We start from the raw sequence: 27,184 nt of genomic DNA, 5'->3' as shown, positions 1-27,184 counted from the left end.
CATATACGATATTCATGTACCCTTTAACATTCAACATCGAACGTTAAATATCCTACACGCCCCAAAATCAACATCATTAGCCGAGGAACCTCGGAATACTCCAATTAGACGTAATCCATCCTCTCCGGTATCTCCGTCGCGGAGCATCCGGTCCATTTTCAAAAGCGCCGAAATAAAAGCGGTTCACGAGCTCTCCAAGCGCGGAGCGGCAAAACGATCGGGCGGGGAGATTACAACGGATCACCCAGTATACAGAGTGCAAGTTCCCGTCGCTCGGAGTCAGTGAATCCCCGGGCGAGCCGGGAATCGTCGATTCGGCGGACGAATCGCCGGGACGTCGTAAACAAGACGCAGCCAGCGTGCAATGGAAATTATAAATGAGCCGAGCTAAACAAGCGGCGCGAGGCGAGAAAATGGCTTTTCCTCGGGAGAAATGCATCTCTGTTTTCCAGAGCGGAACACCTCTCGGTCTCTCCGCAGTTTCCGTTTCCCTCTTTCCGTCAGCGTCGCTCCGACACGTCTCTCCGTTCCTCTCGAGACTACGCTCTCCCTTCTCCCTCGGTCGCCACTGTTACATCCGGGCCGACTCTCTCGACTTCGATGGAAAAAGCCGCGGTTAGAATCGAACCCAATCGATTATTCGAGCAAGTTCGTCCTTCGCGCGGAAACCTTGCGGATTCTCCTCCTCCCCTCTCCCCCCCCTCGTTTCCCCGTTTTCTCCATCAGCGACCGAATTCTCTCTTTCATTTTCATTCTCCTTTTCGTTCGACTCCGGCCCCCTTCCACTTTTTTTCCTCCTATCGTCGTCGCGGCCGGAGAAAGCTGTTTGAAAGCTTCTGAAATCTCCACGAGATCCTTTGAATCGGGGATCGAGGGAAGAGAGAAGAACGGAGGAGGAAAAAGTGCGGACGAGAGACATCTTCGTGCGGCGGTGGTTAACGAAGAGAGAATCCTAATTAGGATCGGGTCGAACGGCGACATTTAATTAACGGAAAATCAATTTCCCCGGTCGCCGGACGAAAAAAGGTAGACGGAATCAATTTGCATTGTAATTAATCCACGGGAACGATCGATCCGAGTCTCTACGACCGGTCTTCCGCCGTTTTTTCCTCTCTCGGCATTCTTTCCCGTGCCGGTACACGTGATTCCGGGATAATTCGCGCACACGTGGCTGCCGTGCGATTTTATCAATGACTTTCCTCGGTTTCGTCGATTTTACGAGAAAGTCGGAGGTGATTAACACGTTGAATGCCATGGTCACCGGTGACCACCAAGAAAATCGAATTACTATAGTTCACTCAATTAAACGGCGATCATTTGAAAACATTTGTATATTACAAACAATGCTACCTAATGCGGTAACATTCAGCTAGATGAACCTGCAATGATGACAATACAATTCAATCGAATGATGTAATATTATATTTTTTTCGTTTCGAGTAGTTTGTACTATGAAATTGGGCGTGTTAGCACGTTCTGTGCTACGTATACCACATCTACACACCAATTCTTGTAAGAAAATATGTTTAATGGATGGCGGTTACGTTACAAAGCAACGAAGACATAAACAATATCAACATACATTTGAATATTTCACATATTAATACACTGAATGCCATGGGGGTCACCGGTGACCCCCAACTACATCGAATTACCATAGTTCACTCAATTGAACGATGATTATTTGAAAACGTTTCTGTATTATAAATAATACTATCAAATTCGAACATCTAGATAAATTAACATGCGATAATAATAATGTAATTCAATAAAATGATTTAATATTACGTTTTTTCCATTTCGTGTATTTTGCTCTATGAAATCGTACGGCATTCAACGTGATAAATGAATCCCTTGCGAATGGAGATCTCAAGTTCTTAAATAGATCTTTTCATAGGGAAATCATTGATAGTTCGAATGCTAGAAGAGGAGGAAGTCGCAACGCGTGAAGTAATTAAATCACTCGTAACTCTCGATTCTAAATATCAAAGTTCGAAGTTTCTAATGTACCAACATTCAATCACTAAATCACTATAATTCATTCAATGAAACGATGATTACCCGATAACATTTCTATATTACAAATAAAGAAGCTAGGCGAATGCGCAATAATAACAATACAATTCAATCGAACAATTTAACTCTTTGCACTCGAGAGCTCCGGAGCAGAGCCATTTAAAATTTATCATTACAAACTGTGAAACTTTATTATTAATTATGTTATAACATTTATATCTCTAATCGATAAAAAACAATGAAATATATCTATGACTTCTCTTTTTATACGCGTACCGTTTATTTATATGTTAACATGCTTTTTCTATTAAAATTGCTTGGAATTGCTGGTAATACCAATGAGAAAAAGTTTCGAGTGCAAAGGGTTAATATTTTTCCCACTGTATCTCTATAGAATTATACACCAATCAACGCGTCAAACCCAAGAAGCAATTCAATATCGAACACACCGTCATCCAAAGAAGCCCAACAGCTGTCCAAAGGATAATCAGCGCGCCATAGAGAAACACCAGTCACCAAAGTACCCGAAGAACTGTTCAGCGAAGTTCGACTGAATCCCAGTTGAGCTTGAATTACAAGAAACCGTCGGGTACTTATCGATCTGCCGTCGAAGACGCTCCGCTCGGAAAAGAGCTTCATTCGATTCGCAGCGCGCGCTCGCGAGCGGAGCGGCGTCGCAGTCGGCGAAGCGAGTCCGCGTGAAAATCACAGAACAAGCAACATCCGTTCGAAACTTCAGGACACGGCCGTCGAAACGGGATCCGTCCCAGTTTCCAGGCGACGCGACGCGACTCCGACGGCACAAAGCGACGGCGGCGTGTTCGTTAGCGAGGGCAATTACTCGACGCGGAAGGAAACGACCTAACAACAACGTCAGCCGAGGCGCGCGTCTCCGAACCGTCGGTTCCCAATCGTTCGTCGCGTCCCGCTGAACCGAGGCTTCGTTAACTCGTCACGGATTATTAGCCGATTAACCATCCGTGGCACTTAACCCAGCCGAGGAAAGTGCATCCGCTTCGTAAAAATATCCTTATAGACGCCTAGTATGCGCGCGTATGGAATAGGTGCAGGAGGTTTCTAATTGATTTCGATGCGGTCGACTTTCGTAACCCGTAAAGAATAGCGAAGAAACTACTACTGTCGCAATCTCTTTGTAAACGTACTATTCTATTTGACGTCGCTCAACTAACAACTAACACTCTGTATTTATCAGCACTCACTCGCATTCTCTCATTCTTCATACAACCAATCTTTCGTATCTTTCAACTGTCGCTCTATCCCATTCGTCTGTACAATTGTACTTTTACGCCGTCCAGTGAACATTTTCAGGATAAAAAAATCACTGATGTGCGTCTGAAGAAGTATGCTTCTTGACTAAATGGAGGATTTGGAATAACTGCAGCGAGATCCCTCGCAGACCTCTAGCCGAAAAGATTCTCGCTTATCTCTCTTGAACGTGTTAACACTGAAACTACCGAACACTTCAATTGACTTTTGAAAATTTCGCTATAGAAACTCCAAGAGTGCATCTGTTCAGACTTTCATTGATTTACAATTTAATTTGCGTAGTGCTAAATGAATTTCTTTAATGATTTCTCAGAGAAACATTTGTTACCTTTCTAATAATTGCAAAAAGACATCAGGCATGGGTCATTTGACCCCTCTGGTAGTTTTAGTGTTAACCCTTTGCACTCGGAAGCATTTCGTTAGAAATACTTAACACTTCCTAACGAGACGAAGATGATATTTTTTAAAATTAACTCAAAGAGAAATCACAAGTAAATAAATATTTCACACAAGAATGTATTATACACGGTTCAATATTAAATATCAAATTTTATAATTTTACTTCATCAAATCAGGAGGTCACTGAGAGTCACCTCGCGAGTGTAAAGGGTTAATGACGTGACCCTCGACCCGACTTTGGTTTAGGGCGGCATCTTTGTCGCCTTCGAGAGCTGCAACGCACTTTTCCGATGACCCAAGTCGACCTGGTCCTTCGTCAAGTTACATCCGGGTCGTTCACTCCGGCTCGTGCGTCTCATTTTCGTGACATTGTTACTTACGGCAAATTTTCTTACAAACCCGGTTGTTCGACGGCCCGTTCGATAAAAGGATTTTTCGGTCTAGTTATGCGTCAGTCTATCCGCTGATAGAATATCGATGCGAGAATGCATATTCCAGGAAAGATGAAGATAAATGGGTAAGGAAGACTCCTGAAACTTCGGCCGATGAAACCTCGACTTTAGAAGTTTAGCTTGGTAGCTCGGGGGTTGCTATTGAGGCCTTTGTGAATGAATATTGATGAAGAAATCAGGGGATAGTTGGGGATATTATAATTTAGAAAATAAAATGTACGAGGATTAGGAGATACAGAAAAAATACGAAATGTTGAGTTGTAAATTTATATTGATGAAAGGATAAATATGTTTAATGGAGTTTAATGAATTAACCCTCTCACTCAAGAGTTTTATAGCAAGAATACTCAACACTTTCTAATGAAATATAGTCAACACTACTTAACCCTTTGAACTAGAATATTGCAGCAGTTAGAATATTAAATATTTCAATGAATCTTAAAGAAACTACCCTAAAATCATTAAATTTCCCAATATCCAAATTTTGTACTAAGAAGGAAAATAAAAGATCGTAGAAATGTTATTTCTCATTTTCGCTAGGAATACCATAAAAATTAGCTGCAGCTGCTGATAGATTACGAAACAACCTGGAGTGCTAAGGGTTAAACTGTACTAATTATCTAAATTTCCATTTATGAAGAAAATATTTCTGTTATCTTCGTTATTAGAATGAATGAATTGACTGGGCTTTCAACGTGTTAATGCATCGTACAAAACTTATTAAATATTATACTTCATAATTTTGCTGTACCAAATCAAGTGGCGATTCCTTGATCGAGACAAGATTGAATAATCCGAGGGTTTATAAACCGGCAAATAGAAATCGGTATCAACGATCGAGACCATTCAGCAAATGTGTCTCGATTTCGTGTTTCGATTCGCGCGGGGTAAACCGGCGGAAATCAGGGTACCGTGGGCCGATTGTTCGATTAATTTTCGTCAAGGGGCCAGGCGAAGAGCGCGCAGGGCACGGGATTGGCTGGCGAAATCGGCGCGCGTGCGGGGGCCGGATGAAAAATGTCCCGGCCGCCGGGAAACGTCATTCGGGAAATGTACACGTTGCATGTGCGATGGCTGCACACCTGCACCGGTCTCTCGCGTGAATCGGATGCCGCTGCAACTTTTACGATATATTTGAACTCTACGAACGCGCTCGTTTTCCCTCCCCCGGTTTTTTCGCAGGAAAAATGTTGTTCGACCGGGAGGAAAAACCTTTTCCTTCGAACGGGAGCAGTTCGAGGAATATCGTAAAGCATGGCCGGTCGTTCCGATCGAGAACGCGATGATTAATAATCACGATCGGAGGGAGGTGCTGTGCGTTTTTTCGGGCATTCTCTGTGCCAGTCACGAGTTCAGTTCGGCGAGTTGTAACTGTGGAAGAGTGTTTTGGGAGGTTAGAGTAGTTGTGGAGGATTGTTGTTTGTCTATTTGTTTTTATGGTATTCAATATTTAATATCTAATATGTAATATCGAATATTTAATGTTTAATATTTAATATCTATTATGTAATATGTAATATAGAATATTTAATGTGTAATATCTAATATCTCATATCTCATATCTCATATCTCATATCTAATATCTAATATTTAATATTCATTATCTACTTAATATATAATATGTAATATGGACCATTTAATGTCTAATATCTAATATCTAATATCTAATATCTAATATATAATATCCAATATCTAATGTTTACTATTTACTGCTTAATACACAATATCTGTCACCCAACATTCCATTACTTCCAAATCAACACTCCCCAAATTCTCTCCACGCATCAAACAACAAAAGAATTCGATTAACCCATGGAAAAACGCATAAATTAATTCCTATTTTCGCAAACTGTTCAATGATGCCTCGCGCAAATTTCAAGCCGTAAACTGCCAAGGCGAATTACGGAAGCCCGAGCCGCGCGATTGAAGAAAACAACCGCGGGGAAAGAAAATTCAATTCGCCACTCGACGTTCTCGCCGGGGCCCGATACTCGCAACGATATCATGTCAAGTCTGATACACCTCGGAGCATCTAATCTGAAAATGCCTCGAGTCAATTTCCTCCCGCGCTCCTCCGTTCATTTCCACCGCGTTTCCGCTCGATTTATCTGCGCCTTTTCTAGCCGGGCAGGCGTTCTTCCGGGGACGCCGACAATGCGGGACACGAGGGACTTTCGAAACCGGCACGTTTCCGGGGTGTGCCACTCGGATCAAGTGACTCTGGAATCAAGTTTCAGCTACCAGCGATTATTTAATAGCCGTTTAAGACGCAACCGGTAACAGCCAGGAACTGGTTAACACGTTGCCACGAGAGTTTTCAGTTGTACGTATAAATTACCTGTTTATTCTTTTATTGTAAAGATCACTGGTATCGGAAATAATTACTACTGATTTAATACTAGAGTATTAATAGCAGTGTTATCTCATTTACTTAATATTTGTATTCGATTCTAATTTTCTCATTGTAATCATTCTCAAGTAACTAAAGCTTTACGATAATCGATTAATCGTTGCCACGAGTTTTCAGTTGTACGTATAAATTACCTGTTTATTCTTTGATAGCAAAGATTAGTGGTATCGGAAATAATTACTACTGATTTAGTACTATAGTATTTATAGCAATTTTATTTAATTTACTTAATATTTTTATTCGATTCTAATTTTCTCATTGTAATCATTTTCAAGTAACTAAGCTTTACGATAGTCGATCGATCGTTGCCACGAGAGTTTTCAGTTGTACGTATAAAGTACCTATTTATTCTTTCATAGTAAAGATCACTGGTATCGGAAATAATTACTACTGATTTAGTTCTATATTTCTTACGTTACATTATTAACAGCAGTATTATCTAATTTAATATTTCTATTCAATTCGAATTTTCTCACTGTAACCATTTCCAAGTAAAGCTCTACAATAATCAATCAATATTTCACAAGAAAATCTCAGTCCTCATAAACCAACGGAAGAATAACTCAATAATCGTTCAATTCTCCTTTCAAGAATCAAGTCACCCACAAAACCCAAGCAAACCAATCGAAAGATCAGCCAGGAAGTTTAATATCTCTCAAAGGTCCAACAGGTATTTCCAGTATTTCTAGGATCCTTTCCACGCTAAAAACCGCTCGCAATTATATAACCGGCGACCCACTGATATTTCATGCAATCACTCAAACCCGTACCGTTCCCCAAAAGAGATCCCCTATTCGGCCGGACGCGTTATCTATCCGCTTCAATTACGAGTCCCATACCGGTAACCAGTTTTTCCACTTATACCCATCTTCCTTTCCAATATTCCCCGGCCGGTATCCGCAACAGATGTCATCGACGTGATTCGATATGCGACAATCGTCGCCATCCAAGGTCTCGTCCCGTTTAGTCAACGCGAGAGGAAGGATATCATGGAAATCATTCTGTCCGCGAGCCTTTTATCCATCGTCGATCCCGAAGCTGAGAGGCATGAATATTAACGCGCTCAGAAAATTTATCTGTTCGATGAAATTACGAACTCGAGGGAGAGCTCTCGCGGGTTACACTTCCTACAGCTCGAGTTCACCTGGCCGACGCGCGCCGCCGCTCGAGTTACCGGACGATGAATTATTTCCGAGCAAACATCCGGAGCCAGGTTCGAGCACCTTTGTCATCCTCGCTCCCACCCTGAGGGACCAACGGGCGCTCCCTTTGTCGCGATCCTCGAGTCGTCTCTACCGAAATTCCGTCGATGAATCGACGCGCCCCGGCGCTGGAACAAATACAACGAATGCTTTCCTTGACCGTCGTCTTTCGCTCGCCGCGGACGGCTTTGGGACAAAGAGACTCGTTGCCGACGGTATTTGCATTCGATACTTCTTCCGTGGAACTCTTGCTTCTCTTGCAAGCGATTTGTAGTTGGAGTATCTGGGTGATATTTTTAGGTATTAGTGAAATGATTTCGAGTATTTTTATGGTTGTCGCACGTTTGGTTTGATATTGGGAGTCTTAGGGAGTGGGGTTTGTTGGGGTAGACTTTGGGGTAGATGTTTGAGGGATTTTGGAAGCTGATTGTGTGGAAATAGGATTATGTAGTAGTAGAGTAATAGTAGAGTGATAATAAAGTAATAGTGAAGTAATAGTGGAGAAATAGTGACGTAATAGTGAAGTAATAGTGAAGTAAGAATAAAGTAATAGTAAAGTAAGAATAAAGTAATAGTAAAATAAAAGTAAAATAAAAGTAAAACAATAGTAATATTGGCAAATAATAGTAAAATAAAAGTAAAATAATAGTAAAAAAATAGTAATATTGGCAAATAATAGTAAAATAAAAGTAAAATAATAGTAATATTATCAAAATAATAATAAAACAATAGTAATATTGTCAAAATAATAGTAAAGCAATAGTAATATTGTCAAAATAATAGTAAAATAATAGTAATACTAGCAAAATAATAATAAAATAACTTAAGCTACTCTCAACCACTCCCAACACTTAAATACTCCCAACATTCGCCAAGACATCCCAGCTCATCTAAAATTCCATTATCAAATCCTCCAACCTGCAACCCCTCGAGAACAACCACCCCCAATTGTCAATAACCCTCGAAATATCAAAAGTCCGAACACTTTCGCTCGATCCTTCGCAAATCAAGTCCGTGTTTGTTCCGACGACAATGCAAGACGCGCGCGTTAATTCTGTCCCGATGACGCGCTATTATGCATGTTTGTTCGGTCGTGCACGCACACACGCGCGCGCAAACACGGGCTCCCCCGGAGTGGCCCGGCGGACCGCGCGCCATTATACACATGTAAATTCACAGGTAATAATGTGTACCCACGGCGACGGTAATTTGCCCCGCGTATGCGCGCACGCGTCGTAAGAATACGTTCCGCGGGAGAATTACGCGCGCTTTGTTCTCCCGTCCTCGAATGACACTCGAACACGAGGCCGTGTCCACGGAGAAATTGGTTCCGACGATTGTCCGGCGCCGCCGCCGGTTGCCAATTAACGATTCCGTCGAGCGTAAATAGTCCGCTGGCCGTTGTAACGGCCGGTCACCTGTCGATGTTTCGCCGCGGAGGCTAATGGCAATTAGATCGCTTCTAGTTTCTACGCCCTGCAGCGCGTCGCGCCGCGATAATTGTCGGCGAATACTTTGTTCGGAATGTGCTAATTCCGTCGGCGACGGACGTTGACGCGTTCAATTCCGCGACTGTCGTCGGCGGACTTCCAGATGAAAACTTAATAAATCAAATTACTGGAATCCAATCGCAAGTTTGCAGTGTATGAACAATGCACGATAGAATGATAGTCTATATTCAATAAACACTTATAGAGAGTTATTTACAGTGACTAGCGTTAAATGATTCGATACCATTCGATATTAAATTTCTTAGTATACTCCCTAAAATAACTCTCTCCAATGTATTATTCAATATTCCTATTCCCGGCAACCTCGGTCTAATCCAATCAACCGACGATCCACACAAAAGAACTTCCCAAACGTTCATGAAAGTCAATCACGCGTGTCCCGGCTAAGAATCTAAGTTACCCAGTTCCAATTACTCAAGCCCTGGACAACCTGGATCCCACAGAATACTCGGTTAATCGAGGTTCTACACCGCTCGGGACTCTTCCCGCGAGCGAGGCGAGCATCCGTTGAACTCCGAGCGCCAGAGGAACACGGTTCGCAGCCCTGCAGGACCGTTCTGCCGTTGTCCCATTCAAAGATGAAGCAATCCTCCGAAAGGAGACGTTAAAGGCATTGTCGCGCGGCCCGTGCGCCGAGAAACAATGCGTTATTCCCCAGACACGCTAGGGTCACTAGCGGAGGGACGGAGAGAGGCTGCTATCTAGCGAGAAGCAGTCCGCTTACACCGCGTAACCATCGGGGAAACGCTGTTCCTTGTTTTCCTTGCCCGGTCGCTCGATAATACGGGCCACCCGGATCCCCCGCACACCCCGCACCGTCCACGGGATCGATCTTCGCAGAGAAATGCAATGAAAAATGCAGTCCTGCCCCGCGTCGCGAGAGACGCGGCCCTATCGCTGCGAGTTTTTTTCAGGGCGCCCCGGGAGTCGCGGTATCTGCTCGCTTCGGATGCGCTCCCTGGCCCCCGGGCTTCCGCGGCGAGCGTTTTTACGGCACGCGAACGACATCGTGAGCACGGATTCGATTAAAGGGATTTCGGGCACGGCTTCTTGCGACTACGTCTGGTGAATATTCCGGGGTTTTTACGGGGTCGACCGGCGATCTTGCCGAGAACCTTTCCGAGGGTGTGTCGGGGGAATGGGGATGATGATACGAGTATGGAGTAATTCGACCGTGTTATGGGAGGTTGTCGGATGATTGGAAGAGTTTGGAGATCGGGGAAGTGATGGGAATGAGATACTTTGTTTTGGGAGGATTGTTGTGGGAATGTTAGTTTTGATGAAGGGTTTCGGTATAAGGAAAATGATCTACATGGAAAAATCAATCGATAATTTGTTGCGAGAAGCTTGTTGCGGAAATACTAGTTTTGATGATGAAGGGTTTTGGTGCGAGGAAAGTGATCCTACATGGAAAAATCAATCGATAATTTCTTGTGAGTAGCTTATTTTGTGGAAATATTACTTTCTAAAGTCGCTGAAAGGATTAGGTATAAGGAAAGTGATCTTACATTGAAAAATCAATCGACAATTTGTTGTGGGAAGCTTATTTTGCAAAAATGTTACTTCTGAAAGATACCGAAGGGTTTGGATCTAAGAAAAGTGATTCTATATACACGAATGAATGGATATTTTGTTAGAAGAAGCTTCTCTGGCGGAAGTATTAATTTCGAAGGACGCTGAACGGTTCAGCTATAAAGAAAATGATCCTACATGGAAAAATGAATCGATATTTTGTTATAAGAAGCTTTTCCCTTGGAAACATTGATCCTAAAAATCACTGAAGGATTGATAAATGGGAACGGTGATTCTAAACAGAAAAATAAGACGATACTCCTTCCCATTGTCGCAGATAATTACGTTCGCTCGCTGGAGGACATGCACGCTAGTTACGTATGCACGTGCGACCGAGCGCAATGCAACACGGTGTAGAAACATTGTAGTGGTGCGCGATGATACACGTTCGCGGGACAATAAAATCGTTTAAGCTGAATTGACCGTATACGAGTGGCGGCGAGGATAATACAGCGAGCTGAGTCAAGAAATTCCTCTTCGTTTAATCAAACGATTAAACAATCGGATAAACGAACGCGGACACTCGGGACTATGGATCATTTTTATTTTTAAATACCTAGATGTTTAATCGGACTGTGACGTTGAGTCATACTTCAACTGTTTAATTAAATTTTTTGATTATTTCGTATTGCATTTCCAAAAGTTTTCTTGGGCTTTTAAAATTTGGGCCCTATGAACAAAAACAATAACATTTTAATCACTTTTATTCTCATAAGTGACAGTCACAACGTGAGACTTGTGGTGAAGATTTTCAACGTGATTCAACAAATATATATTACTCGATTCATTCGAATTCAAAGTAAATATTGTTCCTCGGTAATCAATTATTACACTTAAAAGGAAACATATGTTTAGAATTTTTCTCTTTTTCCAGTAAATTATTAATGACAAAGTAGCCGTATCGATCAGAATTGATAAAGAAATGATTTGCCAAGGGGTTAAATTGAAATCTACAGTACGCAAAACATTACCTCTTGCGTTTTCATTCATTTCTTCCGCAACTTTGCTCGCCGTCATCAATTAATTATGGAAAGATAACATTGAATCTCTACTCAGAGGACTGATGTTTACTAATTAACGTACGTTTGCTGAATTCCATTCGAAATCTTCGTCGCGAGCATGACACGACTTTAGAAGAGACGAGCGCGTTCGCTGCTAAAGAGATCATTAATATCAACCCACCGGCGCGGCAGCCGCGCGCCAGCGACGAATGAAATTCGAACACCGAGCAAGGGGGTAATATCCGCCGCGTATTTGCTTTTTCCACCGGCGGCGTATAGAATCCCTGAAAAATACGTGATATCGCGTATCGAACGGGTTGGCACATATTCGAGAGTTTACCGCGCGAGAGGTGGTGCACGGTGTTTCGTGTATTAAACATCAGACAGAATTTGTCCATTTTTCGAGGGAACATCTGCAAACAAGATTTCCTGGGAATTCTGACGCTGCAACTAGGATCGGAGTGTACTTGAAGCCTTTCAGTCGTGGCGACCTTATATAAGGACGTACTAAATAAATGCTTCGTGTATCTAAATTCGGTAAATTTTGTTTGTAAACTTTATCCTCGTACTATCTCAACCGTAGATTCTATTGCACAATGCTGTCGACCTATCTTGTCGAATTGTTATCACAAAATCCTAAAATAGCTGGGAAGAGTCCACTTGAATGCGTCTTCAGTTTTATTTTGTGGTAACAGTTCACGAAATCCCAAAATTACTGAGAAAAGTCCACTTGAATGCGTCCTTACCTTTATTTTGTGATAACAGTTCACAAAATCCCAAAATTACTGGGAAGACCCCACTTAAATGTGTCTTTAGATTTATTTTGTTATAACGTAGTTTAAAAAATCCTAAGATAACTGAGAAGTCTACTTGAATGTGTCTTTAATTTTATATTGTGATAACAGTTTACAAAATCCCAAAATTACAGGGAAGAGTCTACTTGAATGTGTCTAGTTTTATTTTGTGGTAACAGTTCACAAAATCCCAAGATAACTGGGAAAAGTCTACTCGAATGTGTCTTTAATTCTATTTTGTGATAACAGTTCACAAAATCCCAAGATAATTGGGAAGAGTCCACTTGAATGTGTCTTTAGTTTCATTCTGTGATAACACAATTTGACAAGAGATATCGACATCACTGTCAAATAGAATCTACGGCTGTGATAATACGAGGACAACGTTTACAAACAATACAATTTACCGAATTCAGACACACAAAGCATTTATTTAGTACGTCCTTATGTGAGGATGGCATGACCGAAAGCGTTAAACGAAGACACAGCGAAGTTTCGCATTTAAATGTCAAAACGAACGACGCGTTGAATGTCGAGTAAACTTTGCCGGATATGAAGCCGGGTCACGTCCGGCACGCTGTGAACTTCGTTGTCTTCGCATTGGTAACTAATCCCGACGTTTCTAAACTCGGGACTCTGTGTTTCGTCGATCGCTTCTGTTAAATAGCATCAATATTTAATCAATCGATGAGATCCTGGGTATCGGTGAAGCCGAACGCTGTTACGCACGCGCGAAACGAGTTTCTATAATACAAATAAATCGTTGTATCGCAAGAAACATTATCGCTGTCGTAACATCTTGTCAGTAAACCTACCAGACGAGTGAAAATCATTTCCGATTTCTTCCCTTTGTAATCATTAAAAGATAACAGACGTTTCTCTGAGAAATTATTAAAGAAACTGATTTACCAACAAATTGAATTGTAAGTCAATTCAAGTTTCGATAGTCTTTTATAGTATCTATAAATAAATTTTAATTTACCTGCTAGTTTCAGTAGCAACACGTATATATTAGTGCAAATATAACAATTTCTCAAAGACAATTATTATGAAGAGTATAGTTTCTTTCATTAGAGAAACTGTTCCGATTCCACGAATGATTTAACGAGCAATCGATGCGTCAACAATTAACCCTTTGCACTCGAAAGTTTTCACTAGGAATATACAACACTTTCTGAAAAGATACAGACGATCTTCTTTGAAACTAATTAATGAGAGAATAACATATGAATTAAGAAGGAAAGTTATTTTATTTCAATGTTTCACGTATCTACGCATTATACAAATTTTAACATTAAACATCACATTCTATAGTTTTACTGTGTCAAAGGGTTAACACTAGAACTACCGAGCACTTGACACGATTGAAATGTAATCGCTATGAATACTGTAGTAATAGATCATTTACGGTTTCTTCAGACATTCATTATAGTATTCAATTGAAACTATTTATTTTCAAAATCATTTCGAATATTTGATGTTTCGAAGATATCAATAATTGCGAAACAAAAAAAAACTGAAATTTTCATTTCATTCACTAATTTTTATAGTATCCCTGGCAAAAATGAAAAATTCTATAACATTTCTTAGATATTTTATTTTCCTTCTTAGTGCAACATTTGGATGTGTGAAAAATCGAATAATTTTAGGATAATTTCTTTAAGATTCATTAAAATATTTAATATTATTCCTGATGCAATATTATAGCCTACAGAGGTCAAAGGGTTAATTGATTTGCGAGGTAGTGTATTGCTAAATCAATTGCTCTAGTAATTTAGAAGTATCCATTATCTTTTCAACATTAACACTACTAAATGAGTCAAATTGACCTATTCCTAAATTCTTCTTCCCCAGTGATTAAAAAGATAAAACTAACCAGTCATTTCGACTGGTACAGCGGTTCTAGTGTTAAGCTAATATCGTCCCCTCCCACTGACCTATGAAACGAACGCGTTTTTCCAGAAGGAAAGTACAAAATCGAGTCGCAACGCCGATCGTCTCCCACGTGAACGAGAGTCGAAAGCATCGCGCACACTTGGAGCGTTCGTGATCCAGATACGAGGCGGTCGAGGCCTCTTATCTCGCTGTTACGAGAGAGAATGACGTTCTCGATTTCACTGAATCACGGATCGGAGCGAGCCTGACCGCAGCTCGCGCGCCTCTGCTCGTAACACGTCCACGTGATCGCTGGCGACACGTAAACAATCGATTAGAATTACGCGGACGTTTCGCGTTTTATTCTACTCGTCATCTCCGTCCCCTCTTCCCGCGATCCGATTCGTCCGCGAACGCGCCCCGTCGATCGTTTCCAACGGAGTTCGTCGGATTAATTACTTTTCAACCCGGAGCTAATTCTCGTTCGAAACCTTTTTTCCCCGGCCGGGGAAAAAACACGCGCTGCGGGATCCCGTTAAAACTTCCAGAAATCGGTTTAGGAGATTTCGTCGGCCGGTCAGGCGAGATTTAAACTCGCCGCTCGAACGGAAATGGCTTATCTCCACCGACGAAACGGGGACAGATATTTTCACTGGGGTCGGAGAGACTGGCGGAAAATTTTTCTACCATCCCCACCTCTGACCCCGGCGATCGGCATTATCTGCGCAGTTCGAGATCCCATCGGTTGCGAAACCTATGGCCGATCGATGACCAATGTTCTGGGAAACTTGTTACATTTACTGAACGAGGAGACTTGCAATTAGTTCCAACGTTTCTTAACCATATTTAGCTAGAAGAACGTGCAATAGTAACAATACAATTCAATCGAATGATTTAACCTTCTATGGGCCGAATTTTGTTTCGTGATTATAACAAAATTAATGCAGTATGAAGTCACACGAGCCTATAGAGGGTTAATATTATATTTTTTTTAATTTAACCCTTTGCACTCAAGAGGTGACTCTGTCACCAATTTGATATACCAAAATCATAAACTTTTACATATAATATTAACCTTCTTACAATGCATGAATATTTGAAACATTGAAATAACAACTTTGCTTAACTTATGTATCTTCCCTCATTCAATTCGTCTGAACCCTTTGAACTCTGTAGGCTCCAATATTGCACCAGTTCTAATATTAAATATTTTACTGAATTTTAAGAAAACTACCTTAATCTTCCAAATATACAAAGTTTGTACTGAGAAGGGAATTCAAGGTCTAAGAAACGTTATAACATTGGTAATTTTTAGTAGGACTACTATCAAAATTGGTAGAAATTGCTGACATATCACAAAACTATGTGGAGTGCTAAGGGTTAAAGAATGTCGTCTATAACTCATTGGAAACTGTTGAATATTTTTCGTGAAAAACCGAGTGCAAATTGTCAACAAAAGAATATTCCCAGAACACTGATCGTATGAAACAATATAGAACAACAATCGAAGACTCACCTCGGACTGATCTTCCTCAAGTCTCCCAACGTCGGATTGTAGCTATGATCCTCTCCGCTGATCCTAGCCACTCCCTCGTACACACTAACACCGTAACCCTTCACCACGATGTCCACTAAATCCGGAAAGCTGTCGTGCACCGCGGTCTTCTCGGTCTTCGAGTCCCCGCGCTCGTTGCCCTCCTCCCTGGCACTGTTCTGAGTGGTCCCGTACACGTCACCGCTGGTTTGCTCCTTGCTGGCGTTCACTCTCTGCAGGAACTTCCGCCGGAAATTATTGTAGATGGTGTCCGTGTTCGGATCATCGCCGAACCGGACCCGGCCGTGGCTGGGCACTAAATGATGCCCGCTATAGCCCAAGTCCATCTGGAGGTCCATCACCAGTAAAATAGTAAAGAGGATAGCGAAAGCACTCAGGCCAAGCATCAGCTTGTCCCTGATCCTGATCATCCTCAGAGTCAGCTTCATCTTCCAGCCGTTTGTATCTTGTACCTTCTGATACCCGACACTGTTCACCTTCTTCTTGCGAAAGCCTCTAACTTGAGACTTGCCTCGCAGCTTCTTTGGGACCTTCTCGACTAGAGGACACTTCTCCGATTCAACGTTCAGAACGTCAACGGACACCACTGATCTCGGGTCAGCTGTCTCGTCAGACCCATAAGGAACGTTTAGCACCGCGGTTGGTTTTTCGTAACTGGTCTCTTGTGGAACGGAAACTATCTGGTCGTTGATCCGTTCATCGCTCGCAGGAGGCGAGCAGTCCGCTTCTATATCGATGCAGGCGCGCGAACTTTGTTCCCGCGAGAATAGGTCAGGAACAATGATGCCCGACTGATCGTCGCAGACGAGGCTGCCCGAGTTGTCCGTCCGTCCCGTGACTAGCTCGTGTTTACTTGGCCGTTCCGCAGTCCCGCGGTCTCTGGTCCCCTCCTCGTGGCCGGCCTCGGGCTGTCGGGAATCCGCGAAATTCGCAAGTTTGCATTTTACCACGGGCGACGTGGCCCGATCGCGACGCGCCGCTGGCGACTCCTCACTGGCCGGCCATGTCCTCCTCGCCGGGAGCTTATCGGCTGACCCGCGCTCCTTATCGCCGGTTAGCTCCGACCTATGAACCTGCTGCTGCTGCTTCTGCCAGTCGGTCGGCGGCGGTGATCGCTTCACTTTCCACGTCTTCCAGCGTCGCGATGCTTCGAGCGGCCTCGAGTCGTCCGGCCTCGAACAGTAGCGTCGATGAGTGATGGGCGAGCAGTTAGCTACCACGGGGTCCAAGTGACAGTTGGCCTGGATACCTGCTCGAAACCTGGCAGCCTTTCCTGCGCCGGAGATCAAGCTCTCCTCGCTCCAGGAGCGGCGTTGGTCGGACTGAAGCGCTTGGATCAGCTGCGTCGACTTCTCTATGCGCCGTCTAAGTAGAACACGCTGCTCCAACAGTCTGAGGTTGTTCTCCGACCTAATCAGATCCTCCACGTCCTCCACCGAGACGCTCTTCGACGAGCCGCCGTCGTCGACGTGTACACAGCGATTCCGCGCCGCGGAGACTCTGCTAACGGACTCGTTTACAGGAGTCTCGCGATCGGCCCTTGGGGAACTGGGATTCTCGTTTGTCGGGACACCGTCGCTGGGACAGACGGAGACAAGAACTGTCGGGGACGCCTGGGGATCTTTCGAGGACTGTGCGACTTGGTCAACCTTCAGAGGTCTCCTCGTGGACTTCTGTCTTCGGACGGGTGCCACCGGTTTCTCCTCGATCTTCTCGCCGGTCTTCGATTCAATCTTCTCCCGTGACTCGTCGCTGAATAGGAACTTCTTCCGTAGAACGGATGGACTCTTCTGGATGTTTCGTACCAGCCTCTCGCAGCCCTCAGCGATGTTGTCCTTCGAGCTGCGCACGAGTTTCTTCAGAAACGAGTCGCTTTTGTGCAACTTCACTCGGACGTTGTCCTCTTTGCTGCTGACCGACTCGGGCGTGGAGAGCAGTCCTTGATCTTCAGGCTTGTCCACCGATCTTTTCGTCTTCTCGCTGAAGCTGAACTTGAATCTCGGCCTGTCGGGCCAGCGACCGGTCTTCTGATCGCTCTTCGACGACTGCACCCGATCGCTCAGGCTCTGCTTGATCTTCCCCTCGTTCCTGCGGCCGCGGAACCGGGAGTCTTCATCCTTGCTCGGGACATCGATCGCGCGGCTAGGTGTTCCGCCGTACGGCTGCCGGTCGCTCGATCTCCACCCGCTATCTTTGAATATCTGGCGGTTTGAACGTGCTGTCTCGTCCCCCGAACCATTTACGGGACATCTCCTCTCGTCCAGAGTTCCTTCTGCCAAGGAAATTCCACGGGACCTCGGCGTATCGATCGCGGACCGCACGGCTCGACCACGGTATCGCGAGAGCCGACGTTTTGAACGAAGTCTCGTCAACTGAGTCACTAACCGATTGCTGCGCGAACTACGCTAACACGTATCGCACACGGTTCACCGTCACTTCCGGAATCTTCGGGTGCTGTCAGCCTTTCGACTCCGCTACGCCAGCGTCTGGAAAATCAAACATGGAACCGATCAGTGGAAATTCATTTTCTAGCTTATTTGTAATATCGATGAATCATCGGAGATGAATGTATTTAGACTTTTAGGGTTTACTGCTAGTCGGATTATGACCAGTAAACTGCTGTAATCAATACAACCGTTCAAATTGTAAACCTGAACGTACAAACAGGTATAGGGCAATAGAGTTTTAGTTTATTGCAGTAACTTTTAATCCTTAACACTGCAGGTTGTTTTGTAATCTATCAGCAACTGCAACTAATTTTTATAATATTCCTAGCGAAAATTAGAAATGCTATAACATTTCTTCGATCTTTTATTTTCCTTCTCAATGCAAAATTTGAATGTGTGGAAAGTCTAACAATTTTAGGGTAGTTTCTCTAAGATTCACTAAATATTTAATATTATAACTGGTGCAATATTGGAGCCTACAGAGTTCAAAGGGTTAAAACAGCACCAAAAACAGGATATTTTGGAATTCCCGAATACGTCACGCCATGACTGAAGATGAACATTACGTTGAAGGCGTGTGTTTCGTGTAACGACCGCCTCCTTGCCGATGACAAGAAACCAGAATCAACCAATTAGAAATGATCACTCCGCCAAGCGCAGCTTTAACACTAGAACTACCATACCAGTCAAAACGACTGGTTTCGATTTTTTTGTTTCGCAAATATTGATATCTCAAAAGCATTGAATATTCGAAATAATATTGAAAACAGATGTTTTCATTTAAATACTATAATGAATGACTGCAGAAACAGAAGATAATTTATTAGTACAATTTTTGTAGGGATTATATATGAATTATATTAAATGCTCGGTAGTTCTAGTGTTAAACGGAGCTGTCTTGGGCAGAAACGCTAGATATTCAAAGTCGTACGAACGAACGACAGAGATTTCTCCAGGCGATCCTTGTAATATCGACGAGAGGACTCCTGTATATTACGTGATCACCAGCATACCTGCATTCTGGACGAGAAACTTTCGATACGTCAAATCATTGTTATCCTTGTACTGCTATTAAATTCGTTATACTTTCAATTATATTGATACATTGTACAGTGCACACGGATTATTCATTTAACATTCCTTGTGCACAAGAGATCCTTCGAGCCGTTCTCAAGAAACAAAACAGCGTACTTTCGATTCACGTAACGAGTCGCACAGTGCGCCGCCAGAATGTTTCTGTTGAAACAAAGAATGCAAGTTCGTAATTAACACATTGAGCACCGGCCACGCAATAATGCGGATTTCTGGATTTCCATTTCTGGATGTGACGAATATGCAATTAAAATATAATATTTCACGAAAATGTATAATGTTTTGAATATTTCTTTTGGCTACTCATTGATCAGATACAAGCGAATGAAGCCGGCGTTTGGGCTAAGTGGCCGATACGTTGCCGACGCTCAGGCTTTAAATGTCTCTTAGTCCTTTGCACTCGCGAGGTGATTCTCAGTCACCACTTGATTTGACACAGTAAAACTATAGAATGTGATATTTAATATTAAACTTTGTATAATGCCTCGATACGTGAAACGTTGGAATAAAACAGCTTTGTTCCTCAACGTATTGGTGATTTCTCTTCGAATTAGTCTCAAACATCGTCTTCGTCTCGTAAAGAAATATTTCTAGTAAAAAACATCCGAGTGCTAAGGGTTAAGTCGCCGGCGGTCAATGTGTTAATAGGAAACAATGCTATAGGAAATGTGTTAGGAACTTCAGTATTAGGAACATCCGTTGAAAACCGGACGAAAATAGAGGGTCAGAGATAAGGCGACCAACGACCCAAGACGAAGTTGAAAGGAGCATCGCAGGAAGCCGCGCGGCTCGTTCAGAAATAATTCAACACTCGATGGTATAATAATAGCCGTGTCGCAGGCTTTTTATCGAGTTTCCTCGCAGGTGCACACCAGAAGAGACCCCGGACGGAGATGCACTGGGTCAAGGTGGAGCCTTTAAGGGGGACGCGCAACGTCGAGGTGTGAGGGTGGTCGTAGCCACTGAAAGAGGAGAGATATCAACTGTGAAATAGAGTGACGGTAATGGCGTGCTTCGTGTTGCGAGAGTGGCCATTACAGTTATCGCGAAAGTCGCGTCATAAAGAGGATACCAGGGTCCGCGCACCGGGATGCCCGGCCCGAGAGAGAGATCGTAAACGCCGCGCCACTCTTCACGGTATCCTTTATACTCGCAAACATCCAGTCGCATCCAGACAGACCGCATAATTCAATATACCGGCCGCCGGCTTTAATGACGGCCAGATTCGGTTAGTCGGATACGGTTACGTCTTTCTAGACCGGCGAGCGTGATCGGACCCACCCCCTATTGATATCGACTCGATTCGCCCTGGAACTCGAGAACGGAATCACCTAACGCTACCTCGAACATTCCTTGCGGGAATTGGTTGTTGCGGTAGAGTGTACGGAAAAATTGAAAGGTTACTTTCTTGTTCATGGCTTGGGAATTTTTGGAGCGTAGTTTGTCTTGTGTGTATCTCGCTTTCAGGAGAGCCACGATTTATCAATATTCCAGTTTTGGAAAGTTTTCACTTGCAAGTATTCGAGTTTCTCAGGTTTCGAACATTCAAATTTTCTAATATTTGAGTTTCCATATTCATGCACTGAAATTTCTAAATTTTCAGATATTCAAATATTCGTATGCTGAAATTTACAAATTTTCGGACATTTAAATATTCATACGCTAAAATTTCCAATTTGTAAACATTCAAATATTCAAACACTCAAACACTCAAACACTCAAATATTCAAATATTCAAATTTCCATATATTCATGCGCTTAAGCTTCTAAATTTTCAGACATTTAAATATTTATACGCTAAAATTTCCAATTTGTAAACATTCAAATATTCAAACACTCAAACACTCAAACACTCAAACACTCAAATATTCAAATTTCCATATATTCATGCGCTAAAGCTTCTAAATTTTCAGACATTCAAATATTCATATGCTGGAATTTCCAAATTTTCAGACATTTAAATATTCATACACTAAAATGTTCAAACATTCAAATTCCCAAATATTCATACGCTAAAATTTCCAAGCATTCAAATTCCCAAAGATTCATACGCTAAAATTTTCGACAATTCAATTCCCAAATATTCATATGCTAAACTTTTCAAACATTCAAATTGCCAAAGATTCACACGCTAAAACTTCCAATTTGCATACATTCAAATATTCAAACACTCAATTATTCAAATATTCAAATATTCAAACATTCAAAGATTTAAATATTCAACTTTTCAATTATTCAATAATGCAAACATTCACACGCTAAAATCTCCAAACCTCCAACCAAATTCAAATTCCCAAAACCTACACGCCAAAATTCCCATCTTCTCAAACCTCCTTACGTTCAAACCCTCAGTTTCAAATTTCCAAATCTTCACCTTTCAACTATCAATTCCCAAACACCACGATCTAATTTCCCCGAGCTTTTTACCCCCGAATTTTCCACCAGCGATCGCAGCGATTACGGGGAGCCGGTCCCAAGAACCCTATCCAGCCTCGGCAACTACAAAATCAATAATTCTACGTAGCCCGCGTAGATTAGCGGAACGATTCCGCTCGGAGCGGCGCGCTTTGTAGACACGGATTAAATCGCGTCTCTTCGAAGCGGCGCGGCGCTTCGACGAGATAAAAACAATAACTTCGTCAGCAGCGTGGGCTGAGCGGGCGGAATCTCCGCTCGAGGAGGAGTTGGAAGTTCGATCACGCGAAAGTAGAAGAGACAACGGGGTCGCGTGGCCGTGTAACGCCTCACCCTCTCGGCCGGTCTTTATGGCGGCACTTCCTTCACCCGGAGAGAAATGTCAATGGTTGTAGCTATCTTTATTATCGGCGGAGGACGCGCGGAATTTCAATGGCGAACTCGGCCCGGCCGCGGCAGAGTTACAGCGGGACCGTTTTCGTTTCGACGCGCGAGCAACGATCTCGGCCGTTCCGATCAAACATTCCGCCGGCAATGACGACGATTTCCGATCGTCCCGCGCGCGACGATGCCCGCCGAGGTATCTGCACACAGGCCGATCGTAAATCGTCGCCTAACAATCTCTTCTCCGAGGCATTAACCCTGGCAATTCCAGCGAAACTGCGTACTCGGTTAGCGAAACGGTTCTACCTTTACGCCAACTTCCGACGCGTATTTTCGCTCGGTCAACGCTATTCCTGTTGCTCCGACTTCGCTACGCGCTCCGGATGTGCGCGGAAATGTTAAACAGTTCGCAAAGGAGCAGAAATTTAACGTATTGAGCGCCGGCGACTTAAGAGACATTTAATATCGTGTATCATTTAGTATTGCGCAACGTACCGCGCCTTTCAACTTGGTCTAGGGTCGTTGGTCGCCTTATCTGTGACCCTCTATTTTCGTCCGGTTTTCAACGGAAGTTCCTAATACTGAAGTTTCTAACACATTTCCTATAGCATTGTTTCCTATTAACACATTGAGCGCCGGCGACTTAACCCTTTGCACTCGGATGTTTTTTACTAGAAATATTTACCATTTAATATTAAATATCACATTCTATAGTTTTACTGAGTCAAATCAAGTGGTAACTGAGAGTCACCTCGCGAGTGCAAAGGGTTAAGAGGCATTTAAAGCCTGAGCGCCGGTGACCTATCGGCCACTTAGCCCAAACGCCTTGATTCGCTTGAATCTGATCAATGAGTAGCCAAAAGAAATATTCAAAATATTATACATTTTCGTAAAATAGTACATTTTAATTGCATATTCGTCAAATCCAGAAATGGAAATTTAGAAATCCGCATTATCGCGGGGCCGGCGCTCAATGTGTTAACCCTTAGATAATTCAATTTTTCACGGACAGAGTTGTCAACAGTTTGAGTTCTTGAGAGAAGTCCGCAAAGGTTTCACTTTATAGAGTGGAAACACAGACGAACTTGAGATTGTGTGCGAGAGGAGCAATCATGTGTTTTGGTACAAGAAAAGTTATTGAACCCAAATTAAAAAATTATGAAATTGATGAAAGTAGAGTAAGTCGTGCCTAATACATTGCTCTTTTTTCGTAGCGAATGTTACTTTGAAAGGATGAAACCATCCTTGAAGAAAATGCATATTTCTCTTCGAAACTTGAACTTGAAATTGAAACTTGAACGTTCTGAGAAACTTTATTTCGCAATTTTATAGACGTGAAAAGACAATGTATTTTTTGTAGAAACTTTCTTCGCTATCTTCTATTTTTCTCAAGAGAATCCACGAGAAAGACAGAATTACATTTTCAAGGGGTGGTTTCATTCCTTCAAAGTGAAATTCGGTAAGAAAACGAAATTGCAATGTATTAGGGTCGACTTAGTCTGCTTAACCCTCTATGGGCCGAATTTTTGTTCGTGATTATAGCAAAATCTGCAGTACAAAATTAATAAATATCCACATATGAATACGAGTTAACAATGTATCGAATAGTTTCAATAATTTCATCAAACGAGTATACTTTGTAACTTTCGAGTTACAATGACGTTAAACTTTTACGCCTGAGCGTATAAAAGTTTAAGTAAACTGATTATTTAATTTTACTCACCACTTTGAGTGTAAAATGAAAGAATCAACAAGATTCCAATATACTAACACGTGACTTCAAAGTTACATGGGCCTACAGAGGGTTAAGGTGTAAACGATCTTCTTTGCGGTCGAAGGTATTTCTAGTTTTCCATTCTGTACAATGCATCTGTTATTTAATTCAAGCACGCTCAAATAGATCGCTTCGCTAATCGATTCGAGAACATTTCTGTATGCCGCAGTTACTAGATTCTAAATAATTATAGCAACAATTAACGAAACTTATCGAGCTAACAGGTTCTAAGCTGTCCATCTAGCCGTGACTAATTCCACTCGTAAATTTAGAATCTCCCCGCAGCCCGACGTAAAGGTCAACGTTCATCCTCTCGCCGGAGCGAGAGGTCACACCAACGCAATTTAACCCGGAAAGTCTGAGATCTCGTTCGCCGAGGAACCGTTCGAGAACGGCGAACTCCTCCGCGGCCGCACGTGCGCGCTTCGCGAATATAAATACGCCAGGGCTAATTGTAAGCCGGCGCCGCCGATTTCCCGCGATAACGCCGGCAGCCAGACCCCGCGTGCTCCCTTCTAATTAGAAATTTCGATTATTAAGGCGGATACACGGACCCCGCGGAAACGCGTCGCGCCGACGTAATTAGAAGCCATTGGATTAGAAACTCGAACGGGCTGCGCTCGCGGAATAGTTCCAGGCGTTCGCGAAACTTTTCTGCTCCGGGGACGGGGTGACTCTCGATCGACGATGGAACCGATCCTGTAGCTTCTCTCGTGATGAATGTCTCTGATCGGCGACTCTGATGGCTTCTCATGATTGATTTGCCTATGGTACGATAGGAACATTCTTTACCCTGTTTGGGTTTCGTAATTTCGCAATTTATTCTGCTCGTTCTACTTTGCTAGTGGATTTCTTTTTTGGCTCTGGAGAAATCGGATTCTTCCTTATGACTTCTTGTTTAACCCTTTGGGGACGAGGATTCTTTATTAATAATATACTTATAGAAATATAGAAATATACAGAACTTATAGAAATATACGAAATCTTCAGCAGATGAAGCTAAATTACATATCAGTTGATTAAGTAATAGAATGAAAGGAAAGTACATGCCGATTTCTTGATATTTGACTAATTAAATCATTTGTTCGCGACTTAGTCTTACAAATACAAAAATTTCATTTCGCCGAAATGTCGATATTCGTCCGCAAAGGGTTAATTGTTGAGGAACTTCGGGTATTCGCTGTATTTTCGTAGTAAGATGGTTTTAACCCCTTGGCCTATGCTTCCTTTCACTTCACTTTGACTTCTTGTCATTAATAATTTATTGGAAAAATGGAAAAATTCTAAGCATATGCTGTGCCTATATTTCCTTTTAAGTATAGTAGTTGATTACAGAGGAATAATATTGTGGGAATGGATGTATTCGAATGTGAGAATAGATATATCGATGAGTGATGAATGTGTGTGCAACAGATGAATGACACAACTGTGAGCGCGTTTTGAATGAATGTTCGAAGCATTGGAATATTCCAAATTGATTTTCTCTATATTGATTTTTATGTTAAAAATGTTCGTTTTTTATGAATCTAGAATATTCCAAATATACGTGAAGTCAATGCATGGTAATGGAAGACTGTTCCAGAAAGTGTACGAGTGAGACAAGAGCATCTGAGTGTATGAATAACGTGTGAGTTGTTTGATTTGTGGATTGTTTTATTGTGAGTTGTCATGAAATAATTATACTGTCTCAAATAAAATTCTCTTCTACAATATTTACTTTGCATTCGAGTGAACTGAGTAATATATATATATTTGTTGATGTTGAAAATCTTCACGAGTCTCACTCGTTGTAGGACAAGGGCTTGATATAGATGGACTTTTAAGTTAGATGAAGAGTTGAAGTGATTAAATGAAATCTTTGGTTAGGTCAAAAACCAAAAATACCCAAGAAAAAAATAAAAAAAATAAAAAACCAAGAATAACCGGTGACATTAACACTAGAACTACCGATGATTTAATACGACAGATACGTAATCCCTATAAAAATTCTAACAATAGATTATTTTCGGTTTCTTCAAACATTCATTATAATATTCAAATCAAAGCTATTTCTTTTCAAGATAACTTCGAATATTCAATGCTTTTAAGATATTAATAATTGCGAAACAAAACAATCGAAACCAGTCATTTTGACTGGTACGGTAGTTCCAGTGTTAAGAGATATTATAATTGTTCGGGTACCTTTTGTTTCTAATTATACCCGAGATCGATGACCTATGCACTGTGGTTTCGAGGCGGAAGACTCGGGAAACTCGAAGAGACAGTGTTTTCGCCAGACTCCTGTAATACCGGTTCCCTTGAAATCACGATATAATACCTATCGAAGCACCGGAGCCTCGAAATTCATCGTGGCTCCCTTAAAAGTTGGGCAACGGTACCCGGCCGAGGCACTTCTACAAAGAGGATTTCCTTCGAGAAATGAAAAGACGGGGTGCTTACCTACTCGGTGATCAGGGGAACGACGGAAAATACTCTCGGACGAGTGTTCCAGAAGTATTCCGCTTGGAATTTACCCGCTGCTCGATGACCTAATTGAATCGTTTCTCTTTGCATCGCTCCGCGAGAACCCGAGTGGTCAAAGTAATACGTTTATAAACATCCAGTAAGCGTGCTCCTTAAGCCCTCAATCGATCCATCGCATAATGCATCTATTAATAAGTAATTCTACTTAACAACTTCTTACAAGAACTTCCACAATTTCACCGAGCAAGGGAAATCTCGAGTCTAACTCGACTGATACTCTTATTAACAATACAACCATCGTACTGAAAATAAAGATACAAATAAACATTTTCGTTCCACAATTATCGATGTCAAGCTTCCACGAAGTGTAAGAAATTAATATATTTCTATACATACAAAAATAATCATTTTAAATCTTAATGAACCTTCCCTCCTAACTCTATACTCTAATTTAAATAAACAAAGTCTTCTAATGTTTATAACAAGTCATAAAAATCGAACTGTTTATAGTCCCAATATTAAATAAATCCAGTAC

The 27,184-nt window shown here is 42.2% G+C and overlaps 2 protein-coding genes across 4 annotated transcripts in view; both read right to left on the bottom strand.

The window, feature by feature from the left end:
• LOC116427095 (extracellular serine/threonine protein CG31145) overlaps positions 1 to 18,323 on the bottom strand; it is a 117,492-nt gene extending 99,169 nt beyond the window's left edge. Inside the window, exon 1 of the mRNA XM_031977044.2 lies at positions 16,036 to 18,323. Coding sequence (XP_031832904.1) covers positions 16,036 to 16,502 — 467 coding nt within the window. The 5' untranslated portion in view covers positions 16,503 to 18,323. The remainder of the gene's footprint in view (positions 1 to 16,035) is intronic.
• A 93-nt stretch (positions 18,324 to 18,416) lies between these two features.
• The window catches only part of LOC116427096 (uncharacterized), a 109,937-nt gene continuing 101,169 nt past the window's right edge, over positions 18,417 to 27,184 (bottom strand). For 2 of the 3 annotated variants that reach the window (XR_013000138.1, XR_013000139.1), the window contains one exon: positions 18,417 to 18,560. The gene's annotated coding sequence lies outside the window, so the exon portion shown is untranslated. The remainder of the gene's footprint in view (positions 18,561 to 27,184) is intronic. The other variant, XR_013000140.1, reaches the window with a different exon arrangement.

Source organism: Nomia melanderi, chromosome 14, assembly GCF_051020985.1.
Source record: "Nomia melanderi isolate GNS246 chromosome 14, iyNomMela1, whole genome shotgun sequence".
Taxonomy (NCBI): domain Eukaryota; kingdom Metazoa; phylum Arthropoda; class Insecta; order Hymenoptera; family Halictidae; genus Nomia; species Nomia melanderi.
This window is presented reverse-complemented; position numbering and strand designations above follow the sequence as displayed.